The sequence below is a fragment of the Solenopsis invicta genome, chromosome 4, assembly GCF_016802725.1.
Source record: "Solenopsis invicta isolate M01_SB chromosome 4, UNIL_Sinv_3.0, whole genome shotgun sequence".
Classification (NCBI taxonomy): domain Eukaryota; kingdom Metazoa; phylum Arthropoda; class Insecta; order Hymenoptera; family Formicidae; genus Solenopsis; species Solenopsis invicta.
In genome coordinates this window covers 28600381-28627491 of record NC_052667.1, presented here as the reverse complement: position 1 = coordinate 28627491, position 27111 = coordinate 28600381, and the positions used below count along the sequence as shown (strand labels likewise).

The window sequence follows — 27111 nt, the reverse complement described above, 5'->3', positions numbered from 1 at the left end:
TCAAATTTTTATCTTTATTATTGTTCAATTGAATATGACCAAATTGAATCACCAGATGTGACCAGAAACGCTTCACCTAAAATAACCACTTGACCTAAATAGACATAATTTAAAAGAATTTATTAGCAAAATATACAATACTCTAGTATCAAAATAAATGCATTAGAACATTCAATCTCAATGCTTCAGTTATAAGTATACATATATATTTGAAACATTTTGTTCCAGAGAATCCAGACTAAAAGTGTGGTAAATTCTCATATACAGCCCAATTCCAAATAATTTTATCAGAAGCATTCGCTAATAAATTTCTTTTATGAAAATTTTAAGTCGATTGTTATTCCCAACTATAAATAATATATAATTAAAAATGTCAATAAGTTATAATGACAAAGAATAGGCTAATAATCATAATAGGATATATGAGCCATGTGGCTTGATATATAGCATATTAAGATGAATAATTTACCTTGAGATCATTTAGTCCATATATAACTTTAATTTGTTTATACTAATGTAAAGAACTGTGGAATCTTTCAAAAAATAATGGATTGCTTAATTTATTTAGAAATTTATCATTAATTTATTTTTAGGCTATTTACTTTCATCCTCATCTTTTTCTCATTTAACTTTATCTTCTTTAGCTTCCTCTTCTTCCTCCCCTTCATTTTCATTTGCAATATTTTTAAAAACTACAATAATTGTTTATATATATATAATTTGTTCATAATTAATATCATAAAATTAAGAAAGTCGGAAGAACGTTGCCGTGCGTTTATAAACTTACACGAAACAAATTCGAATTTGTTTATCGAATACTCTGAGTTGACAACATGACAGCGACGGTAGTTTCAGTTTTGCCCTTGAGAGTTTCAATGCCATTCAATGCTACGCATGGCGCACGGCGTTTTGCTCTCCTCCTGATCTGCGTTATCAGTTGTCGGATTGAGTCACGCGATCCACGCAATCGGCAACAGAATGAGCATGCACGTCGCCAGATGGCTCAGCCGTGGCCGCGAGCGTGTCGTTCGCGTCAGTTTGCTCGTTCGTCGATATTATTTTGTCATTTTCTATATTTTATTGTTACCCGTAAAAAGATAGTATCGAATCGCGCACGGTGCGCGCGCGAATATCTTTTTTGCGCTCACGAGCAAACGCCAGAGGAAACGATATTCCGCTGCTGTTATCATCACCGGACGAGTCTCTCTCTTTCTCTCTCTCTCTCTCTCTCTCTCTCTCTCTCTCTCTCTCTCTCTCTCTATCGGATATAACCGCTGTATCGATCCGATACACCGCTCCCTAGCCTGTCTGCCTCAGCAGCGTACATGGTAAGAGGTTATGTTGTTTCCATTAGCTCGCACCGCGCGCAATTCTCGACAATTTACGATTGTCCGGTGTGTGATGTGCGAAAGAACGAATTGTACCTTGAATGATATTCTGCCGTAGAGACGATCGGTAAGAAAAATGAAGTCCACTTCGAGACACGCAATGAAAATTGCACGTGCAACAGACAGTAGCCTCGGGCTCCCGGACCGGAGGAGCCCCTTCTTGCCGTGAACAAAATATAATGATCCGTCGAATGTCGTTGTCGCTCACCACCAACGTGGGCTTCCTCCGCAGTGCCGGCCACGGAGCAGACCACCAATGTCTCGCAGAGAAGCCGTCGCTACTTGCACGTCGAGACGATCCAGTCGCGAGAGGATACTCGCCACTAGCTCCGAGGGCGAGGGAGTGGAATGTACGCCCACCGAAGATACACTTTTTGCCTCGTCGAGAACGGAGGAGATCGGTAAGAAGGATCGAAGAACCAAAAGAAATGATCATTGGCATCAAACGACGACTGGAAAGGGTGTTGACGTCGTCGAGACGGTAGCTGACTTTGAGAAATGGCTCAAAATGCGTAGCACCGAGCCTCCAGTGTCATCGAGTATGGACCTGGATGCAACGAAAATGGTAGAGGGCGTAGACCGGTATTTGGGTGAGGAGGTATTGTCACACGGCTGCTTTCTGAGCAAGGATCCATATGGCCTGTCTATCGACATCGATCTGGCAGATGCTAAGAAGCTCAACCTATCATCGAGCTACGACCCGATACTGCAGGATCTGACGCATAGCGAGAACCGGCTACTGGAGCCACCGTGCGAGAAGGTCGTCGATGAGTTTATGCTACCAGAGTTCCAATTGGACCATCTGGATCAATTAGCGGCGCTCACGCCGGATGACATGATGGTGGCTGGCGAGATTCTGCCGTCCGCGAGTAGCCAACCAACGCTAAACGTAGAGAATCGAGATATCGAAAAAAACGCTTCAAAAACAGGAATTTCAGTGCGAAACAATGAAACACCCTGCGAGAAATCCACGCAGGTTACCCTCAATCAGCTACCGGTGAATTTAGTCGTAAATGAGATGGAAGATACAAAGACGGAACAGGAAACTAAAGTACAATCTTCGACAAGTTCCTCGGAGCTCTTCGTCGGGACTCTACCGCCAATGGAGGAGAGCTCCTCAAATATTGTGACGAATCGCATGAAAATAAGCACATCGAGCAAAGTAATAGAACAATTGAAGAAGACAAAACTCAAGCCTCGTATTATCAAGAAACGTCGACAACTGACGGAACAACTGGAAAAGAAAGTCGATAAACATATCAATGGCAAGAGCTTCGCCGTTGACACAGACTCACAGGACGACATGATGGCCGTGGTCGCTATATCTACCGATAAAATCTCCAATATGACACAAATCGTTATAAATACTGGCACAGAGAAACAGATTTATCAAGGCAAGACTTCGGAATTGATCGAGGCGACCGGCAATTTCCCAAAATTGCCTAAAATAGATACTTCTGCCACCGTTTGGAATGGCACGGTTGAATATGGTGTCGATAATAATTCGAGTAATCAATACGAAATTGTTATATCCAATGCATTGAAAGAACTAGGCATCACCGATGATAGCCTGCAGCCTTTGTGTGCCACCGAGCACGACAAAGTGTGGCTCTGCCCACGAGACGGTTGCAACAGACAATTCGGCAGATTGTACACTCTGAAAGGTCATTTGTTGGCCCACTATGGAATTAGACCGTTTAAGGTATATTAAAAAGATGTGATATTTATTTTTATCCTCAAATCTTTTTTGTTGCTTGATGCATATAATTTTGCAACAAATAAAATTGTTTAAAATTAGTTTTGTAATTCAGCCCTTGAAATTTGTGTATACAATTGTTTTTTTTTTTTTTTTGTTTATTATTATCTTAATTGGCTATATTTTTACAGTGTGACTTCGAGGGCTGCACTTGGGCTTTTTATTCCGAGTTCAAATTAAAGAGACACAAGGAAACGCATTTGAAACGCAAGGATTACGTATGTGAGGTGGAAGGTTGTAATCGTCGTTTCACTACCGTCTACAATTTGTGGAGTCATGCGAAACTGCACAGTCGTCCTAATCGGATTATTTGCCAAGTACCAGATTGCGGAGAGAAGTTTCAGACGAAACGTGCATTGGAGCTACACATGAAGTCGCACGATCAGCGTCACGCACCTTACGTATGTCAGCACGAGGGCTGCGGCAAACGTTACTACAGCAGCAACGCACTGACATCGCATCAGCGATCACATAGCTACAAGGAAGTGGATATCAAGTGTTCGTGGTTAGGCTGTGGCAAGATTTTCGACAAACCGTGCCGACTCAAAGCCCATATGCGTTCTCATACCGGCTACAAACCCTATCCCTGCACTTTCCAGGATTGCAAGTGGGCCTTTTCGTCATCTAGTAAACTTAAGCGCCATCAGAAGAAGCACACAAACGAACGTAAATTCGTGTGCGATGTTCCAAACTGTGGCAAGGCGTTTATGCGCTCGGAACATCTGAAGGAACATCGGTTAACGCACACGGAAGGTCGCTTCTTTCAGTGCTTTATGTGTGCTGCCAGATTCTCCGCCAAGAGTAGTTTATACGTGCATATCAAGAAGCATCAGCAAAGTAAATCAGATTTAAACATAGTCAATGATATTCCTGAGTGCACTCGTGATCGTGAGAAACGCACGAAAACGAAAGAATCTTCTTACTCTCGAGTGAAATCGATAAAGTCGAAGAGATGGGACCCAGAGCTGATAAATGCCGCGGAGACTATCGCGAAGGAGAACGACGTCGAGAAGCAGGGTGATGGAGGTGCATGTTCTCAAGATGAGGATCAAATGGAGTGGCTGTATTGTTGTCCGATAGACGTATGCGGACATTTGATCAACAACGAGACGAGTCTTCGCGAACATATGTTGAAAGCACACGGCATACATTGTGACGATCTGCTGACTAAATCATCCTCGGACGATGCCAACATAGATTACGTTTTATACACCGTACACAACTCACTTCCAAATTCCCCTACTGCCGTCGAGGAAGAGCAGATGGTCATGGTGACTCCGTGCGATGCCGTTATCCTTGATACTTCCTCTTCAAGAGCGGATCGTTCTCTGTTGGAATCAGAACCACCACCTTTAAACACCTTGTTAAAGAGCTCGGAAACATTCCGAAACGATGAACGAACTGATAAGCGAATCGACAAAGAAACTAAGTCAGTGAAGGAGCAAGGTTCGGCAAGGACAGATCTAACATATACCGACTGGTCTAAACTAAAGAAGCACAGTGGATTGACGAATTCAATAGTAACGGAAACGTCGGATGTTGTACTGGACACGAGTGGTGATTTGAGCGAGGGTCTGTTGTTCACAGAAGAATTACCGTCGATGTACTATCAGGACGATGTGGCAGGTACGGAATACCAGGTGCTGTTGTTAGATTCAAGTCCGCTCGAGAGTGCGAATAATTTGCGCGGTCTCGAGTGATTTGCGCGATGGACACAAGTGATGATTTCCACTATCGTGGTCTCGAGTGATTTTCGTGATAGAGTGCTCTCGACCAAGTGATTATTGCATACTTATTTTGGACATGATGACGTGATAATCGTAATTATTTTAAATGTAACTTAAGAGTGACATATAGATAGTTTTAAACAATGACGGTCGTTATATTAAACATAGCTTTTGTGGTAACTTTAATACGATCTGTGATCCAGGAGCTGGCCTCAGCCTGATATATTCATTTGTACTACGCGGCTCATAATCGCTTTAAATCGTTATTTTATTAATAAATCGTTGATATTTTTCCATAAAAATCATCATCTGTGTACTTGATTGCTGTCAACTGTCTGACAATCTATCTATCCAACTATGAGCACTTTAAAGGTATATATAATTTATTATTCGTCTGCTTTTTTCAGCGCTTTAATTTACATTTTTGTAACATATGTATATGTACATATATTCAAAAAATTCTCTCGTGTACGTTGAACGATATAATTCGGCGATACTATGTTACGTTATGAAAAGTTTATGCAAGTCAATATTTTTTTCTAAACTAATGGTATTTTAAATTACTCAGCTATAATTATTACAGAAATTGCAATAAAAAGTGTACAGAAAGATAGATACACATACAATTCCTAATTATTTTACGCTATAGATTTATCCATACATATGCGTAATTAATAATAATTGGAAAAGACTTTTATTCAGTCCAATCATTTGGCTGCACATACAATAATCGTACAGCATACAGACACATTAATAGTTAAATAGGAACTCTCGTATAAAACACATGCGAACGAACGTTGAGCTTCATATATTAACAAATCTTCCTTAAATCAAATTATGATATATTAATATCATTCCAGATTGTATATGTATCCTTATGTATAAGCATTTTTTATATACCTTTTTATTTAATAGTTCCTTGTATCAAAATTTTCAACTAATCTAACGATAACATCGGTCATTAAATTATTATATTAACTTGGTTTGGAACCAAAGTTCATAGTATTTTTTAAGTGAAATTCAGATATTTATTTAGATATTAGATTTATTCAATCACATATGTGCTGCTATGAACTTTATTTCGTTACAATAAATTCTGAAGTTTGATGTAAATAAAAAAACCTATAACCTTGGTTCTGTTAACGCTAGCGTGAATATTAACCAAAGAACGTTTTTGTTTTGTATCTTAAACATACATGACAGTTGCACATAATTTGAAATGAATTCAACAATGTGTGATAACTTTTCTTTATCTAAATATAAAAATGCGTTCAATGCATTTTAGTGCTATAAAAATGCAAGATAAGTAATACCATACAGCATTAAATATAAAGTAAGAATACTGATTTATATAATGTACATGTAATGAAATACTTGCGTGATTATGGTTTTTCTGTTTTGCTTAGCGAAATTTATATTATTTACTATTCAAAGAAAAGAGACACACTTACTATTTCACATGTATCTCGACTTCTGCGTGACAGACAATTGCACATGTTCGGAATAATTATGATAATCGAGTTAAAGTGATTGTATATCATAAAAGTCTGAAAAATTATTGTCAGACTTCTACGATATATAATTTCTAATAAATACAAGTAATTTTTTGTAGAATCTATAAATTGTAATGATATAATCGGTATATTGATACAATTAGCAATAATTTGTTTTCTCTTTTTTGCTAGAAATATCAAAGATGAAACTCAAAATGGTAAGAGAAATCACCTACTCGTTTATATCACTATTAATATTTTATCGTTTGTACAAACACTAGATGACCATGGAAAGCTTGCTCATTTTTCATGGAAGGACTCTGTTTATAGACGCAGCCCTATCAAGAAGGCACATTTTACTTTACCTTGCGAAATATCAAACTGTTCCAATGTCTCGGGTCCTAATATTCTCTCGATACCGAGAGGATACTAGACGAACAAAAACAAATATTCTACATAAACTTTTATTAATTAAACTATTTCTGTTTGTTTTTCTGGAAGCGATTTATCTGTCATATTTATTTGCACAGGTTTGCTAAATTTTTCGGCAGTCTTGCGATAAATTCGGTCTCTGATGTTCGTCAGCATACAATTGACACAATGCAGCACTATCACGAATGTGAAACCACCAATACAAATGAGCGACGTCCGCATCGGTTTCTTCCAATCGAGGACTTTGTAGATGTAGTGATGGCCATTCTTGTTGAGGCCGCCAGCGAAATAATAGATGATCGAAAAGATTACGTAGAACGAGATGATCGACAGGGACCACCAAAAGTGCCGCAGACGAAACGGTACGCTGGTGACAAATAGATCAATCAGCATCAACACGGTGTTACACACGTGCATCATGATGTTAAGAGGGTCCACTTGATGGATTTCTGGATTGTATACGACAAACCAGTAGCATACCGTCACACCAATTGCAAAGTTGGTTGCGACAACGTACAGAAACCAATACAGTCGCTCGGTGAACTCCAATTTAAGACCACAAGGATCGAAGCCGGGTATCTTCTGCAATCGCCATCGTTTCGATACGAGGATGCCACCAACTAACGCTTGTGTAAATCCCAGTGCCATACCCCAGTTGGTCAGATAGATTGGCCATTTTTCATACTGCATCAACGGCTTATAGCTGCCGAATTCAAACACCGAACATATGACGAAGGCGGTCCAGATGAGGAAGATGAGCCAGCGGTAGTATAGGTACCAGATGGCTACATATGATTTGCACTTTGATTGGGATAACACGCGCGCCTGCAGCGGCTCCTGTCTGGTCGCTTGTCTCCATTTGCGTCCGATCTCATGGCACCAAAATTTGCTTACCATTGCGCGGTGACCTGGAAAGATGAATCAATATTTTTCTTACATTTATTGAAACGAAGACAATTAGTATAGTGTTTCAAATATGCGAATCGAGTTTGAAAGTTTAATTTGGAAATGCTAAAAGAGCATACTTAGAAAAGGATATACGTCGCAAAGAAAATGTCAAAGCAGAATCGAGAGATAACGGAGAACCGCGCGCCCACGATGACTCGCGACAAATAACAAGAGGACAGTTGATTCAACCTGAAAATGGTACATAGCGGGAACACGCAATCACGCTATTCCGAACGGAGCGTGATCCGTTGATTAACGCTAATAAATGTAATTATTATTCGAAAACGATCGTACGTTGCTTCACTGCGCTTGGATGAGCAGGGGCACGACCACTTCCGGTTCGTTTTGTAACGATTATGGTCGTTACAAAATGAACGAAACATTTGAAAAAGAAACTATTTCATTACGTATACAAAGTTCTTTTTATAAATAAGCGTAACCGATCATAATATGCCTGAGTACTTGTTTGGAATTTTATTAGCATTTTTCTTATTGTATAATGAATTTTGTTAATATTTAAAAATTTAATTTAAAATCTTAAAAAAGGTTCAATTTTTTCCTTCGAAGTTTATACAATTTTTTTTTATAAAAGTTTTTTTATAAAAAATTTTCGCACGATACATCATTTCGATGATAACAGTGACATCGTGTTCGAAGATAATTCGCTCGTGACGTTCGTGAAACTATAGCGAGGCGGCCTCGAGAATTTTTTACGCAACTTACATAACGAACATTGTAGGACGAGCAACAGCATTCGTTTCAAAGAAGGAAATCCTGTGAACGAGAGCACCATCCTCGGGAGAGACGGTCGCGAGTTCGCGACGAGTATGCATGATCCGGGAGCGCCTAACCTAACCTTACTTTTACCTAGCAACTACCTGATTTGTATGTGGCCGATCGAAACGCGTGAGCGCGAAAGACGAGCGGCTTTTCGTGAATATTTCATCTCACATTCGAGAAATGGCACAGAAAGAACGGAGAATCAAGCTGCGACACATCTGTATTTATGCGAATTTAGCCTCCCTTTTTAGAATAATTAAATAGTTAAGCGTGAAAATTGTATACGTATAATCCTTCAGCGCCTTTGAAAAATCATCAGGTATTAGAAAACAAATATTTCGATAAGAAGTATTTACGAATTAAACAAATTATCTTCAACTATCTACTTGAACATCGCGCCGAACTGAAATAAGCCGTTTTACACGTTGATCACGCGATCACGCGAGAGATAAATATCGAAAGAAATTGGATTTTGCGACTTACTTCAGGCTGATGAAAACGAGAGTCCTTTGACTGTTATGGCCGCCGAATAATTATGACGATTAAGAGTACGGGAGAAACAGGGAGAAACAGGGAGAAACAGGGAGAAAACTGAAGGAAACAGGTTCTAATCGCTCGAGGGCGTATTTCTAACGATGAGAAAAAACAATTGACATAGGTAACAGGTGAGCGTAGCAACTTGCAAGATGATCCGTTAGACGAGTGTCCAAAGTCTGCGACTCGATCGCGAGCGTCTCGATCGGAGCCTGATAGCGTGACGATCTCCTACACGGCCACGATCACGTATTTCGGATTGTGTCGGAACGCCTCTATCCTATACATCCGCACCACGTCGCTGCGGCACAGATGGGAGACCACTTTGAACTAATTAACCTCGTTGGTCCGCCACGATGCTGAGGTTCACACGACGCGACAGGAGAGATCGGCCGGCGCTCATACATAACGCGCGCGCTGACAAACGTAAGGTCGCGCGGTCAATACTAATTCACCGTTCATTTATTACAATCTTGGTCTATTATAGCCTGTTACATTGGCACGAGCAAGTGCGGTCAGGTTCAAGCGAATCGTTATCCGCTGGAATATCTCTGCGAAAGCTAGAAGAGAGTAAAAATGAATGAGCGACCCTACAGAAAATCGTCGAAACATTCTATGAAATTGGATTTGTTAGCTCAAAAAAACGGGACTGTGCTTCACGGTTCTTCAGCATCTTTTTTTAACTTTTAATTATTTCACTGTGAATTTAAGATTAGTAAATAAAAGAAGATGAACGTGGATACTTGTCTATTTTTAAGCAGAATACTGGGACAAAGTTACATTAATTTTTGTTAAGGCATTTAAATAATGTATACTGTGATTCTCTGTTCACATGAAAAATTTTTTTCTTAAAATTTTTCATGTAATTTTATAACTTCTTAGAAAAGATCTCAGATTTTTTTGTATGAATTATAACACTGCTTCAAAAATGTTAAGAAAGTCTAAATCTTTTCTGGAATTCTTCGTATATGAATTCTGAGATATTCTAAGATTTTTAAAATTTCTTATTCTGATTTTTTATAAAATCTTGTAAAATCTGAACAAGTTTAAAGTATTTTTTTAGAAATTATAGAATGAGAAATCTTAGAATATTTCAGAATTTAAGAATAAGATGTAAGCTTTTTTAGTATTCCTGAAAAATGTTTTAATTCATATGAAAATTCTAAGAAGAGAATTTCATCGGAATAGTGATTCATGGAAATTCTTATCATTGGTATCTAATGTTAATTAAGAATTATAGATCACATGATCGTACAGATGATAAGAGATTTTACAATCTACAAATTAATCTATTGCAATGTAAGCAATATAACAATTATTTATCAAATGTATAGTCTTTATATGATTAATAAATCTATAATTATATCATTAATTATGATACGATAATAAATTTCTCAGTGTTTAAAGAAATGTAAAAAATATAATGAAAGATTAAAGAACAATTATAAAGTTAATTTTTTACTTTAAGGATTGTTAATTTATAATATTTAATTTATAATTGTTTATTTTCTAATTTAATTATTTATTTACAAAATTTAGTAACATTTAGTTTAATTTAGTTATTTATTTTGAAGACTGACAAGAAGAAAGATCATTGAGAGTAAAAGTATCAATGGAAAAAAGTTTTGTCTAGGTTTCACAATAAACAAGATTAATTTACTTTGTTTTTAATTTGCAATTAATAGAACACTGTGTATTCTTACAACGTAACTTGATCAGTCCACCTTGTCACTATCTATTTCCTTCTTAAAGGAAATAGATAGTGACAAGGTGGACTGATCAAGTTACGTTGTAAGAATACACAGTGTTAAGTCCTCCTTTAAAAATTTTTTATACTTCCACGTTTTGCACTTGAAGTTATCATATAAAATTAACACGTATTTTCGATTAAAATAACACAAAATTTACACAAATATTTTTCTGTTCACAGATTCAATATGTGATTTCAAAAATTTTGAAACTTGTTTAATCAGCGACGTATTGCAATGCATACAAGACCGATGTCGACAATCGACTAAACTTTGAAATCAAGTTTCCGTGCTTAAGAGAAATATACGTGAGGACAATATGTCAGGGACTGACGTCAGGATAACCGGCGTTTTGCGAGAAATGATAGTGAGTATTTAATGTGCGATTACGTATTATATCCAGGTAAGTGTTAGTTGAGAGAAAAGGAAAAATTGGAAAAAGAAAGATGAAGATATTTTTTATTAAGGTCGTAAGATATCTCGGACAGCTAATAAAACAATGTTTATGCCTTCTGAATCAGAAAATTCATCTGTGCAAACTTACCGGTCTACCTGCCTATAGAGATAAGCAACGGTATTGTAAGTACTTGTATATGTGCGTGTGTGTTATATATATATATTTTTTTTTCTCATGCATAAACTGACAGCCGATCGCTTGTCGTTACTATGTAAGAGAGAAAGAGAAAAAAATGAGTTACATAATAAAAGATGGTTCAATCAGTTAAATTAATGAAATTTGAATTAAGACAGTTACCTGAGATAAACTTATCAACTGAATATTAATTTTAACACTTTGTATACACGATTCGATAATTTTGATCTGTGAATTTCTTTTCTTTGAGAAACTAAAAGCACTGTAATTAATTATAATATTTATATATACAATTTCTTTGACAAATAAATAACCACATAATTATTTTTCAGAAATGTTAAAGTATAAGAGTCATAAAGAATTTTTTTATACTTGTAAACATAATAAAAATTAACTGAGAAATGTCGTGACTCAACGTGTGTAGAGTGTTAAGAATTATGTTTCTCTTGTTCTCTCGTAAAGTAATATCAATACGTGCAATGATTCTTAATTAATTTTGAACAAACTTTTATACTTGTCGATCGACAAGTGTTAACAATTGCTGAACAAAAAAAATACACACACACTCACGCACTATATACGGGACTTTTTCACTCTCCCTTATGCAACATTTACATTGAAACAAATACAACGTACGCCGTTAACAAAATCATCATCGATTTTCTCCATGATCGAGCTGTTGCAACGTGTCAAATATATTCGCGTTGTTCACGACATACCTCGTACACATCTATAAGATATGTTGAATAAAGGATATAATATACTATAAAGATATACTTGATCATTTTAACATCAGAACTTTTAAATCACTTATGACGGTACGTCGTTGATATCACAGGATTATTTTAGAAAATCTTGCTAAGATTAAAAAATGTGAGAATTTTGATAACATCGCGATAATTTAATAATCTCATAGAACTCCAGAATTTTATATGATTAAAAAAAAATTTACTAAGGATTTGTGAAGATACTCCACGACTTGGAGAATTAGGGAGAGGGTGGAGAAACACCCACCGCATAGCGCGGATAACTTTGATGACTTTGTTGAGACGGTTCGTTCGATGCAGTCGTTCTTTTCCAACATGTTACGGATCTCGATTTCTTCGTACTCAGGAGGCATCTTTCTTTTATTTTTCTTGGCGACCGGTCCTCCTGTTCGACGTACGGTTCGTTTCTAACTACCCAGCACTGGTCCCGCGTACTCGCAATCTTCTTCTTCTTCTATTTGGCCTCTGGATATCTGACTTCTATTGAAGATCACAGTACCACAACGTTCAATCAGTTTTAACCAGATCTGTTGGCCCAAAGGTCTGGTTATATATAGTTACTTGTAGTTTAATATGTATATTTCTTCTCTTTTATGTGTATATACATATTTATATATATTTCTCTCTATATATAAATTCTCTTTTTTTTCTTAATATTTATCTCTTTTATTATAGCTTTCTGGGTTTTTTGATGTCCATCTCTTTCAATGGAAAATCCCTCTTCTTTCCCCACCCCAGGATCTGGGAATACAAGTGGCCTCCTGCAATTATTTGGCAATACTGACCAAAGAAAACTACTTATTATATTTAGTTTATATTCTACTTTTTCTTAATCCCAATGTTATTCTTTTAGTCATAAACCAAAACCTATATCATTCATTTATAAATTATCTTTTATATTATCTACTTAATACTATATAAAAGCCTATCTATATACAACTAATTATTCGTATTCTAAATTTTTTTTTTTTATTAATTAAATAATGTTCCTGTTCTACATACTCCCATAATAAATTAGTTCCACATTAGATTTGAAATATTTTGAGAATTTCCTGTATAAATTTATTAAGAAATTTAACAATTTTCTCATCTAAGATATTCATTATATATTCCACCGAGTATGGTTCTTGGATTTTAAGCCCTCTTAATTTCTTCATTAATTCCTTTCTTTTGTCTTCTAATAACGGACATGCCCAGAAGATATGATTGATATCCTGTACTTCATGGTTGCAGCTGCATTTTGCGGATTCTGCAAGACCAATTTTATTTTTTAGTTTATTTGTGAATGCAGTGCTTGTTATAATTCTAAAGTAAGTTCCACATAAATTTTTCTTACATTTGCACTTATAAATTGTTTTATAGCTGAATTCCCTGAAATTATTTAAAAAGTAATTACCGGTATTAGGACTAATCTGATCGATATGTTGAGAATCTATCTTGTCGTATTCATTTCTGAGACTATCAATACATTCTTTAAATGACACCTTATTCGGCAGATAGGTTCCTGCCCCAGTTTTTGCTAGTCGATCTGCCTCCTCGTTACCTAACAACCCTGAGTGCGCAGGACACCATGTAAATCTAATGTTTAATTTCTTTTTAGAAATAAAATTCACAATAGCGTTATATAAGTCCCTCACTATATTACTCAGAAATCTAATGTGCCCCCTATACCTTCCCTTCTCGCATGCTTCCAATGCCTTGATTGTACTTTCTGTGCACACATTGATGTGTGTCCATCCCAATTCCGATGCTAATTCCAATGCTTTTGTAATGGCTATAGCTTCCACGTTGAATGAGGATGTTAGAGGATTTAATTTGAAAGTCAGACCCATACTCCTATCCGGGCCAAAAACTGCACAACTCACTTTCCCGAAGAATTCCCTCTCTATGGGTAAATTAACCCTTCTATCGAGTTCGCTTATTTCTTGTCCGCCAAATTTTGATCCGTCCGTAAAGATAGTGATTTCATTCGGGTCGGTTTTATTTAATGAATTTTTACTATGGAATGTTTCATTGACAAAAGACCCTGTAGCCTTCGCATCGACTCCCGTCTTAAAATCTCAAGAAATTTCCTCTATTTCTTTGCCCAAAGGATATGCAAAAGTAGGGTGAACCTTCCACTTGTACAAATGAGGGAGAAAGTGCCTGACCATCCTCCATCTATCCAATATATATGAGACATTACCAATAGCTATTTTTTTCTCACTGCAAAATTTTTCTAAATTATTAAATTTATTAGTTAATTCCATGTTTTTCAATTGGTAGGCTTTTAGTATTAATTTATCACTTGCTGATGCCACAATTCTAGCTGATGTTTTTTGCTTGGAAATCAACTAAGCCACCTTATTTGATGTCATTTTTGGTAGATCTAATACTCTTTTATAAGCCGAAATTAATATTCTATCAATGAGGCCCAGGTATGATTTTCCCCCACTATTATACCATGGTGCTCCCCAACTTATTTGTGCTCTAATGGTGGCATTTATGAAATCAAATCCAGCCTTTAGGCTAATACCCCAGTTCCTACCTGTAATCCATTTGAGTATATTTACAAAACAATATGTTCTATTTCTAATAGACTTGATGTGATTATACCATCTTAGTTCGCTGTCAAATGTCATTCCTAAATATTTAATGTTATTTGAAACTATTATGGAACCGTTACAAACTTGCAGTATGTTGGGAGTAAGAAATTTTTTCTTTCTATGGAAAAAGTACAGTTGTGTTTTTGTAATCGAGTTTTCAAGACTCAGTGATTCCAGCCAGTCATAAGATCTATCGAAGAGTACTTTTAATTTTATCCATATCGTTATCCGAGACGAGGAATGCAATATCATCGGCAAATTGCAAAACTTTACAGTTATGAGGTATACCATTAAGAATCTCAGAAACATATATTAAAAAGGAGGGGACTCAACACCGAACCCTGGGGGACTCTCCTTTGAACACTCCTCGTACCTCTATAACATCCATTTTCAAATATCGTTGTAGTTCTTGTTTCTAAGAACCATTTTAAAAATTTTTTATATTTCATTGGTATTCTCAAATTATTTAATTTATCATAGAGGATTCTGGGATTAATATTATCGTAGGCCGCCTTAATGTCCAAGAAAGCCCCTCCCTGTGACTTTTCTTTCCATAAAAGATCTGCATATTTCAATGTTCATTAATGCAAGGTAGTTATCACATGATTTACTTTTGCGGAATCCGTATTGACATCTAGGAATCACAACATCCAATTCTATAAATCTCTCAAGCCTCACTTTAATTAATTTTTCGAAGATTTTCAGAGTACAGGATTCCAGGGTAATAGGTCTAAAGTCATTTTTCCCACTCTTCGGAATCAAGACGGTGATACATTGTTTCCAACTTTCCAGGAAGGAGCCATCGGATAACATTTTATTATAACTTTCTTTTAGTATTTCGATCGTCGACCAGGGCATACATCTTAGTATTTTGTAGCTAATTAAGTCGTGTCCCGGACTACCATTCAGTTTCCCTTGTAAAATAATGTCACATACTTCTTTCGTTTTAAATTCAATTAAAATAGTTAGCAAAGTTTTTACCATAGGAGCTATCTTTTGGTTCCTCTAGAATTTCACAGACCCAGTCTGGGATATATCTGTTAAAAAATTTCTCTATAAGTGTCTTTGCTTATAATGGTATTAACAGGTGCTTGGAATAAGGGGTTTTTTTTTAATTTTTTAATACTATCCCAAAACTTCCTAGAACCGGGGACTCTGGATATTTTGTTTACAAAGGAGCGAAAGTTTTCTCTTTTTCTGGTCTTTATAATCTTTTTAGTTTCTACTGAACTTACTCTATAATTATAAAGATTTTCTCTAGTTGGGTTCTTTAAAAAGTCTTTGAAGGAATTCTTCCTTGCTTCTACTGTCCTATGGCACTCATCATCCCACCAAGGTTTGTTAATATTTTTCTTTGTTTTGACGAGCCTTGATTTATTCATATCACCATTTATACCTTTAACAATAACTTTAATGTCTCCTGTCTTATTGTCTTTCATTTTTATGCTTCCTTTTCCATCATCTATGATGCCACCCGCCAGTACTATAGCGTCCATAGTGAAGCTATACCACCAATTATACAATTGGGCTCCATTAACCTGTCTGTTGTTAATGTCAGAGTTTTTTAATTTCTCTTCCCAGATCTTGTTAAATATTACCGTTTCAAAATTACTAAAATTAATTTTTTCTCTACGTATTTTTGAGTAGATTGGCTGACAATCAATAAGTCTGCTTTTATCCTTCATCATTATTTCTATGATTATTGGAAAGTGGTCACTGCCCAGAGGTTCTTTGTAGGTTTTCCACCCAATGACTCTGTTTCTTATACTTGATAATGTTAAATCTGGGACGCTAACGTACTGTTCCGGTGCATTATGCTTTTCTGAACTCACAGGAATCCTTGGTTTAACAGAAACTCTTGTGGTCGATCCGTCATTTAGGATATAAAGCTCCGAGTCACTTATCGCTTTACTTAATGAACCCCCAGCGGGATCGATCCTGGAAGATCCCCAAGTATGGTGTTGTGCATTGAAATCTCCGCAAATTATCGTATCATTTAATAAATTTTTTTGTTTTAATTTGTAGAAAAATTCCTCCCACATTTGTTAACTCTAATGTCCGGTGGTTTATATATTGATAAAATATTAAATCTTTTCTTATTATTTACGTTTTGTCTTACGTTAATTGATATGCACAATGCTTCGATTCCCATTGGATTCGAAAGATTTAAAATATTTTGAGAGATTGGATCCAGATTATCCTTACAAACAATAGCGACACCGCCGCCCATAATATTTTGGGGTCTATCGCTTCTGAAAGTTCTACAATTTGTGAAATTAACCTGATCTACTACATGCAACCAAGTCTCTTGCAAACACATTAGATCATAATCATTCATTAAGTTTCTCAATTCTAAGTATTTATTTTTAATTCCTCTACAATTCCATTGAAAGATTTTAACCGGTTTCATTGTTCTAAGAAAAAATGGGAGTTGTGAGAGAAGAGACTTATTTCTTTTTATTATTCTTTTTCCTTTTACCGTTAAAAGTAACCTCTTTTTCTTATATTATTATAAATTTAGAAATGAATAATTTTGGGCTTGGGCTTGATCCTCCTGTAATTTTTCATTTATTACCTTTAGGTATTCAACAATGCATTTACTCTTATTTTGTATAGGTTCTTCCGTTACTAACATTTTTATTAGATTTAATATTACGTTTTCTTTGGATTGGAATTTCTTATCTATTTCACTTAATAATTTTTTATCGTTGTTCAGTATCTGATCATTTGTTTGTTCCTTCCTATTACTGGGGCCCGCCATCGGTTCCCTATTATCAAACGTTTTTATTTCTATTATATTTTTTGTCTGGAAGTCAGTCTTTTTACGTAATTTATCTTCTATTGTTGGAGTAGATATAACCGATTCGTCTATCGAAAATGGGGTCTCGGAAACCTTATGGTTATCTTGGTTTAGGAAATTTTCCCTTCTAATATTTTGAGATCTGGTCTTAATAGGTTTTTCCCCATAATCTGAAGCGACTATGCCCGGATCACTACTACCTAAATGACCACGGGACCATCCACTATTTCTGTTTTTATTTAAGAGTCTCTCCCTGTTGTTTCTAGTTCCAGTAACCAGCCCACCTTTATGCGGTGCGTGATTTACTCGTTTCCATCCCAAATAGGCCATCGCCTTTCAATGTTTTTCCACTTCAATAATATCATTTATTTTTCTGTTTCGAATAAACCTTCTAGCCGCTAATTAGCCTATGTTACAATAGGCCATTACTAAGTTTATTAGTTTATGTTTTTTAAAACTCGGACACCTCGTGTCAGACGTTTTGTGGTTACCTGCGCAATTGGCGCATTCGATCTTATCTTCTTCAGGGATACCGTTGTCTTTTCTTATTTCGTTTCTGTTTTCATCTCTACAGTTGAAACTCAAATGACCCCATCTCAAACATTTAATACATTTTTTAACTCTCTTAACGTAAGGAAAGACCCTAAACCTCACCCAGTAAATATTCGCTACCTCCGGAAGTAAATTTGTGCAGAATTCCACCCTGATATTGGAAGAGTCGCAGAGTCTCTCGTCCGATCTATTTCAGTATTTCATTCTCTCTATGCCTCTAATTTCGATTTCCTCGTATGGAAAATTAATAGCTTCTCGAATTTCCTCCATTGAAAAATCCTGATGGATCCCCTTTATAACTCCATATCTAATTACTTTATAGTCAGGAATATACGCAATCTAATTACTTTATAGTCAGGAATATACGCAATCTAATTCCAGTTCTCAAATTCCTTGTTTGTTACACAATTGTTGGCTTCACTAAAATCATAAAATTTTACTTCAATTATTTTTTTTCCTATTTTCCTAATTCCTTTGACGTTCTTTAATCCAATTTCAAATAACTTTTTTCTAATAGATATTGGATGCAAATTTCCTAAGTTCTCCATTTCCACAGATGATTCTATAAAAACAATGTAAGGTCCTACATTGCTTCTATTATACCTATTATATTTTTGCTGTTTTTTCAAAATATGTATTCTGTTCCATTGACTAGTTTCCTCTTTTTCCTCCGGTGGGGATACCATATCTTGGCCTTCAGCTGTCCCTTGATTCCGGTTTTTTAATTCCAATACCTCTCGGTTTGTATTTATATTGATTTCTTGAGAATTGTCTACGACTTGGTTTTCTGAACATTCAGTAATTATCGTATTATTCCCTATCTCAATCTCTGAACCCTTACTCTCCAGCCGAGGGACTGTTCTTTATCTAACGTTTCAAGATCACCTATTTTACTAAGACTATTAGTTTTCATTGGACTTCCAGTCGAGCGACTTATGTTACTAACTACTGACCTAATTACATTAGAGTCAGAAAAACTTATTTGGAGCTTGTCTTATACTAAAAATTATATTATTATTAATATTAATTTTTTAAATTAAATAATTATTCTTTATATTATTATTATTTTTACCCTATTCTCCAAATACTTTATTTTGACTAATTTATTCATTTCATCCATTCTTCCCTTATTTTCCACAGATTTATTGATAATTTGATTTTTTATAGAAATTAATAATTTTCTCTTTATCTTCATTCTTAATTTCTCCATTAAAAATAAAAAAATAATTTTCTTTTATTTTTTTATCCAAACTATCATTTCTTTTTTAATTATTTATTCCCTAATCTTAAACAATCTATTTATATATTCTGACATTAGAAATTTTTTTATAATCTCTGCCCTCCTAATAAAATTAAGTATCCCCCCATTTCATCTTTGACTACCTCTAATTTCCAAATTCATAAATTGACACTCCCTCCTACTTCTATTAACTATAATAAAAATTATCCCATTTTATATAATTTCTCTAATTAAATTAAATTTAATTATAATATACTCTATCATCTTCCTATGCTCCATTCTTCCTCCTTATCTAATATTAAACCTAACTAATTTTAAAATATTTTTCTCATACTCCTCCATTAATCAATCAGGATGAATAATATTTTTAATCTATTTAAAAATTTTCATTTGATTTAAATATTTTATATTTTACACTTTTATTTCACTAGGATTATTCAACCTAATTTACTATTTTAAAATATTTTTTCATAATAATCTCCTCTCCTATAACTACCACCAAACATACTTAAATTTTCTCCCCCTAATTTTTATATTCAACATAGCAGGTCTTCCTCCTTTTTCCTTTTTTCTTATAAAATGATATAGAATTTTTTTATTTTCCTACTCCTCTAATTATTTAATTATTTTAATTATACTTATACTTAGATCCCTAATTTAAAATAAAAGGTAAAATAATTTTTCAACACAAATATATTAACTCATCATACCGCATGCGGGGAAGTATACCTCGTATAAAAATAATTAACGATAATATAATATTAATATATACATATATATATATAAAGAATACATTAAATTAGTAAATATAACTAAAACTAAATAACTAAAAAAAATAATCATCCCATATTCCGCCATAAAAATTAACGCAAACCCCCCTCTAAAATACTCAATGTTAAACCCAGAAACTAACTCTGACTCACCCTCAACAAAATCTATAGGAGTTCGATTTAACTCAGCCAATATACTAATAAAAAACACTAAAAATAAAGGAAACAACATAAATACATATCAAAAATAAATTTGCCATTTAATAAAATCTACAAAAGAATAACTCTCTCTTAAAATTATTAAAATTAAAATAATTATAATAAAACTAACCTCATAAGATAAAACCTGAGAAATTACACGAATCGAACCAATTAATGAATATATAGAATTAGATGACCAACCTATCATTAAAAACATATATCTCATAATAGTTAAAATTATAATAATAACTAATAAAGAATAATTTAAAAAATAAATATTAGTAATATAACCCCTCATTAATCAATTAATTAATATTAAAAAAAACAAAATCACAGCCCTAAAATAATATAAATAATATCTTGACTTTATAATATAAAATAACTCCTTTCTAAATAACTTAATTGCATCCCTAAAAGGCTGTAAGATCTCCATCATCCCAACTTTATTAGGACCTTTACGTAATTGTACATAACCTAAAATTTTACGCTTCAACAATGTTAAAAATGCAACCCCCACTAACACTACTACCAATATTAATACAATTCTTACTAAATTTAATACTAAATAATATACATAATTTATAATTATTACTTATATATCTATCCTAATACTATATATTTAATCTTAAATTCTAAATTTAACGCACTATTCTGCCAAAGTAATTTTTTAAATTTTATTTATAATTAATTTTAACTAAAATTTAATTTTTGAATACAGTCCTTTCGTACAAATATCCCCACACTTATTATAGATAGAAACCAATCTGGCTCACGCCGATTTAAACTCAAATCATGTAAGATTTTAAAAGTCGAACAGACTTAAATATTAAGCTTCTCCACTTAATTTTTATCTTAATTCAACATCGAGGTCGCAAACACTTTTATTAATATGAACTCTCTAAAAATATTACGCTGTTATACCTAAGGTAATTAATTCTTTATTAATTTATTAACCATTCTAAAATTTATTAATTTATATTTAAAATTTTAATTAAAGTTTTCTATATTTAACTATATTTTCTATATTTAACTCCTCCCAATAAAATATACAATTTTATATTATTACAAAAATATAACTATAAAATTACATATAAAATTCTATAGGGTCTTCTCGTCCCATAATACTATCTAAGTATTCTTACTTAATCAATAAATTCAAAAATTTATAATTAAAAAGTTTAAATTTCATCAATCTTTTCATCCCAGTTTTCATTTAAAAAACTATTGATTATGCTACCTTAGTACAGTCATATTACTGCAGCTACTTAAAAACTATTTTTCATTGAGCAGGACCAATCTTAAATTATTATCAAAAAACCATGTTTTTATTAAACAAGTGAATTTAAAAATTTTGCCTAATTCCTTATTATAATTTACCCATACATTTAAATTCATCAAAATTTTTATTTTATTCTACCAATACTATCATTATTACTTCACATAATTAATTAAAATAAATATTCTTTTAAACTATTAAAATTAATACTTTAAATCTTTTTAACTTAAAATTTACCTCACTAATATAAATTATATAATATAAATTATTAAACTTTTTCTATAAAATTAAATTATTACTAATATTATTATAATTTTTATACACTATATTCTTACCCTTAATTTTTTAAAATTTAAATTATAGTTTATCCCATAACTTACTTAACTAATCTATTATATTAACTATATCTACATAAAAATTATTATCATTATATAAATAATATAAATAATTAATTATAAATTAAATTTAATAAAAAAAAACTTGATATCATTAAAATTGACTAAAATATATTCTCTAATAAATTATTTTTAATAATAATTCCACATTAACTAAAATAACTTATTCGCTCTTTTAATTTCAAAAAAACTTTCATCTAAAACCTTTAATTTAACAATCCCTGATACAAAAGGTACAACAATTTAAATTTCCTTTTATTTATCTTAATACATTCATCTACATTACTTTCTCTTTAATTTAATTTAATTATTTAATTTTATATAATCTAACTTAATATATTTAATCTATAATTTTAATTATCAAAACAATATTACTCAAACTTACTTTACAATCAATTAGATATTCTATTACTTCAAATTATTAACTCAAATTTTTAATATCTAATTACCACTTCTTCATTTATCTTAATCTAAATACATATTCCTATACACTTACTTTGTTACGACTTTTTTCACTTACATTAACTAATGAAAATGACGGGCAATTTGTACATATTTTATTTAAATTTCAACTTATTAAATTTAACAAATTTACTATTAAATCCTCTTTTATTACAATATTAAAATTATAATATCACTTTATCATAAATAAAATGTAATTCATTTTTATCCTAATAACCCTACATTTTGATTTGAATTTTAATTTTACTTAAATTTATCAATTATATAATTTCTATTAAAATAATTTTAAAACAACAATATATAAAATTATTTATTAGGTTAATCCTATCGTGGATTATCAATTAACAAACAAATTCCTCTAACTATTTAAAATACCGCCAAATTATTTAAATTTCTTTTATATTATTTTTAATCTCTAATTTTCATAATTTAATTAATATAATAGGGTATCTAATCCTAATTTATTGATTTAATTTTTTAAATTTAATTTACTCATATTTATATACAATTTTTATCTAACTTTAATATTTCACCATACAAAATTAAATTTAATCATAAATAATCTTAAATTTATATTTAACTCTAAATTATTATCAATTTATTTATAACTTTAGTATAACCGCAATTGCTGGCACTAAATTTATTATTACTTCTATAAATTACTATTTTTTAATCTCATAAATATAATTAATATAAATATTATTTTCATAAAATCTATTATTTAAATAAATCTTACTTTTAAAGTTTCATTTATATTATAATTATAAAATAAATTTTTTAAATAAAAATTAAATTTTATAGATTTGATTTTTATTTACTAAATATTATTAAATAATTTTAATTATATTAAAATATTTTATAATTAATAAAATTATTAATATATTAAATAAAAATAATAATTTATAAAAAATCTATATAAATCTTAATAATTATAAAATACAAAACTTAATATAAAATTAAATTTTAATAATTCCTTTTTTTGATTTTCAATTTATCTTTTTAATCTTTTAAATAATTATTTATATATAAATAAAACTTAATGTTTAAAATTAAATAAATTTAATTAATCATTAATTAAAAAGTATAAATTAATTATATTAATGGATTTTTTAGTAAAAAATTAACAAAATCTCACCAATTTTAATTTTATATATTTTTTTTTTATTAACTAACAATAATTTTAAACTTTATATTTAAAATTTTTAGGTTGTCAACTTATCTTTATATTAAATAAAGTTCTTCCATACCACTGACATGAAACCTTCACAATTTACATTAGATAGTATTATAACAATTGCAAAGGTATAGAATTAAGAACAATTTCCAAAACTTTTCTACTATTTAGTTTAAATATCACAAAAGTTACATTTGAATAATTGCAGAATTGTGTAACCTTGTATTTGTTAGCTTCTTTGGGACACCGATATGCCTTTACGATGCCTATTTGCCAAAGTTATTTAAAATACATGTATGTTGTTGGTTACTAAGATTCTATTATTACTGTCTATTATGGAGAGTTTCCATCACAGATGTACGATTGTAAGAATGTTCCACTAAGGTTGTCCTATTTTTCTTTTATTTTTGCCCATCTTCCCAACTAGCACGAATATAATATTTTAAATCTAACCGACTCTAGTTTACAAGAGTTAAGTATAATCTGTAATGATAGTCTCAGAAACTCAACTAAATTATTCTTTATAATCCTAGATTTTGATATCCTCATTAAGTACGTTCGCTTAATGATATCATGCATTAACTGCATGTTCCCGAGAAAGATATACCTGGTCTACTTTCTGACCTCCCATAAGTCCCATATCATTGCTCAACCGAGAGCGGTATTACATCACTATTAATAATTTAAATTCCAAATCCTTTAGTACAGAATATCAGTCATTTCATTCTATGATTTACTTTCAGCTTTATCTTTAGTTAAGTACGAGTACACCTTTCCATTCATTCTAAAGAAATATTCAATTTTATATATTTTTTAAAATTAAATTTAATAACTGAATCGACTTCAGTCTCCCATAATAGGTGGAAATTGTTTATACGATATTTATTGATCATCGACTAAGATCGTGAATCTCTACTTTAAGTAAATTCATCGAACTAAATTTCTTATTACTTAAACTACCATCAATTTACCATAATTAAAGGAAGCATTCTAATGCGTAAAGCCTTGCCAAATAATAGCAGGAAAGCCGACTTACCTTCCCTTCACCCAGGAGATACATTTAGAGTGGACAGACGTGGTACTTAGTTGCTTTCAGCAGCGTAGCTCTTAATCGATAATTCTAGCAACCAGTGTGTAATAGCCAGCCACGTGCTCGTTGATTCGGTTCAGGCTTCTTCTAAATGGCCATCCTTCACATATTGTGAGAATACACGTGCATCTCTCTTGAGTAGAGTTCACACAATTTCCCGTAATAAATCCCGTAGTATATTGTGACCGGTTTCGGTATTTCGTTATGTCTACTAATGTTTGGTTTTCATATAGGCTGGTTCTTCTATCGTAAGCGCTCTCTCAGCGCGGGCACAACCGTTTTCTTCAGTGGTTCAGGACCGAATCTACTCGCAATCAATATCAATTCCGGGGTAGACACCGGCGCGAAGTTTCCCTCTCTGAACCTTTGCGGGCCTATTCCCCACCGAGGAAACCCCACTTCGATCATTATTGCAGACACGTCAAAACGATACCAGGCAAAACGACGTTCAAAACTGTCTCGACCGCATTACGTTTCTACAATTATATTTTTAAACATATTGAACACATTGAAACAAATGCAAAAGTGGTTCCAACATATTATTTAACTAAAAATAAATCGTTTATTAATATAAAAGCAAATATATGTATATACAAGAGTAGAAATATCAAAAACTTTAATATTTATGAATAGTATAAACGTCCAATTTTGTACGTTTATTTTAAGTATACATATGTATAATTGATATTGACACATAAATTTATTATGCAACGCAACAGAATCCATAGTTAATATTATCTTTGTCAGTAGTTTTTTGCATGATTTATTAGGTACTATTACAGATGTGTTTTTTTTAAGTAATTTCTCTGGGAGGCCTATTCCACTCAACAGCTTTTTTGTTAATTCACAAATATATGTATAAAATTATCCATGAATTATATACAGGAGTGACATAAATTTATTATGTAACATAGTACGTTTTTTGCACGGCCTGTTAGATACTATTACAGATATGTTTTTTTTAAAGTAATTTCCCCGGGAGGCCTATTATCCATGAATTATATACAGGGGTCACATAAATTATTATGTAATATAACATAATAAGTTTTTTGCATGATCCGTTAGAAACTATTACAGATATGTTTTTTTTTTTTAAATAATTTCCCCGGGAGGTCTATTCCATTCAACAGCCACACTTTGTTTTTAAATTAGAAGTGTATGTATAAAATTATTCATGAATTATATATAGGGATCATGTTCTTACATGGTATCGGATTATAGATGGATAATTTTATACGTTATTTTTATATTCTATATTTAAAAAAAATAATTGCGACTGTTGAGTGAAATAGGCCTTACGGATAATGCGAAAATCTACTAATAAAGGTAAGCATATTATCTATGCATTCTGTTTTGTTACATAATGAATTCATGTATAAATACCAATTATACATGTATGTAATAACAAAATATTTTTAAACACAGTGAATGGCACATTCAAAAATTGTTAACGATTTTAAACTACGTTGTTTCTGAGACCAAACGTCGTGAACTATGACAAAACAACAATGAAGTGAAAAATAGTAACAGCAATAGCTATGAATACGCTATGAATACTCTTGACTTGTAGTTGATTGATATTCTTACGTCTTTACGCGCAGTTACAATTGAAATTTTTGTACATGTGATAGCTTTTTCAAATGCATTCTAAATACGGGTCTATATCGATTATATGTATGTGTATTTTGTAACCTTAACAATTTTCTATAACATCGATACTTATCTACTTATATAGAAGCATATATAAAAATATATTTTAACAATTAAAATATATTTGTATACAAAATGTTAAATATTAAAATATTTTGGTTGTGCGCCTTTATGTGGAAACTATTTAAAATCAAAAATCATAACGCGAAAGTAATAAAATTACCATATCCAAATTAAATAACTGATTAAAGTTGAATTAAGAATCAAAGTATTTTACGTAATTTGTATCGAATAAAGTTCGTAGTCAAAGGTGAATTATAGATATACGGATAAACTCATCATTATTAATTTCTCATAGCTTATTCAATACTTACATTTAAAAAAAAATTGTTTTTAGTCTATCATAGAGTACAAACTAAAGTAATATTTATATTTTGAATAGTTCATACATCTGATTAGTTTATAACAATTTAATACAATTTTAAATACACAAACTGTATATGAATATTGGGCTATAAATAAAAATTATGACTTTAATTCTTTTTATATTATAAAAAGTTTAAAAATTTTAATATTGAGTTTTAATAATTTTGTATAATTTTGATTATAATTATTAACTTGTATTTAGTTTTTATACTCATCAAGAGTATTGTAGATGACATTTATTATAAATTAAAGAAAATTAAAAAAATTTTAATTTACATATAACTCATCTATTGCTTACGGAAAATTTTAGACTTTGAAATATTTT

At 32.1% G+C, this 27111-nt stretch overlaps 3 protein-coding genes and 1 long non-coding RNA gene across 26 annotated transcripts in view; 2 read left to right on the top strand and 2 right to left on the bottom strand.

Moving 5' to 3' along the window:
• Positions 1–107: 107 nt before the first annotated feature.
• Positions 108–1051, bottom strand: LOC113003434. The gene is made up of 3 exons (XR_005574624.1): positions 788–1051; positions 470–692; positions 108–347 (listed from the first exon to the last, which is right to left on the bottom strand). It is a non-coding gene; the product is annotated as an uncharacterized LOC113003434 (long non-coding RNA).
• On the top strand, positions 1034–5173 carry LOC105200391 (zinc finger and BTB domain-containing protein 11). 2 transcript variants are annotated; one of them, XM_039448498.1, is made up of 3 exons: positions 1034–1328; positions 1447–3090; positions 3276–5173. In XM_039448498.1, exons 2-3 carry the CDS (start codon positions 1645–1647, stop codon positions 4842–4844), a joined length of 3015 nt encoding a protein of 1004 aa, XP_039304432.1. In that variant the 5' UTR covers positions 1034–1328; positions 1447–1644; the 3' UTR covers positions 4845–5173. The 2 variants fall into 2 exon arrangements, with proteins under 2 accessions (XP_039304432.1, XP_025988593.1); XM_026132808.2 differs by lacking the exon at positions 1034–1328 and having other exon boundaries at positions 1370–3090.
• Positions 5174–5266: 93 nt separating this feature from the next.
• LOC105200389 (protein rolling stone) overlaps positions 5267–27111 on the bottom strand; it is a 40010-nt gene continuing 18165 nt past the window's right edge. For 2 of the 12 annotated variants that reach the window (XM_011167926.3, XM_039448511.1), the window contains exon 2: positions 5543–7704. In XM_011167926.3, the coding sequence (XP_011166228.1) occupies positions 6836–7693 (858 nt within the window). In that variant the 5' untranslated portion in view covers positions 7694–7704 and the 3' untranslated portion in view covers positions 5543–6835. The other 10 variants (XM_026132811.2, XM_026132813.2, XM_039448512.1 and 7 more) reach the window with 10 other exon arrangements.
• Positions 11040–27111, top strand: part of LOC105200430 (voltage-dependent calcium channel subunit alpha-2/delta-3) — a 35912-nt gene continuing 19840 nt past the window's right edge. For 10 of the 11 annotated variants that reach the window (XM_039448488.1, XM_039448490.1, XM_039448489.1 and 7 more), the window contains exon 1: positions 11040–11173. The gene's annotated coding sequence lies outside the window, so the exon portion shown is untranslated. Of the gene's footprint in view, positions 11174–11273; positions 11386–27111 lie in introns of those variants that run through there. The other variant, XM_039448484.1, reaches the window with a different exon arrangement.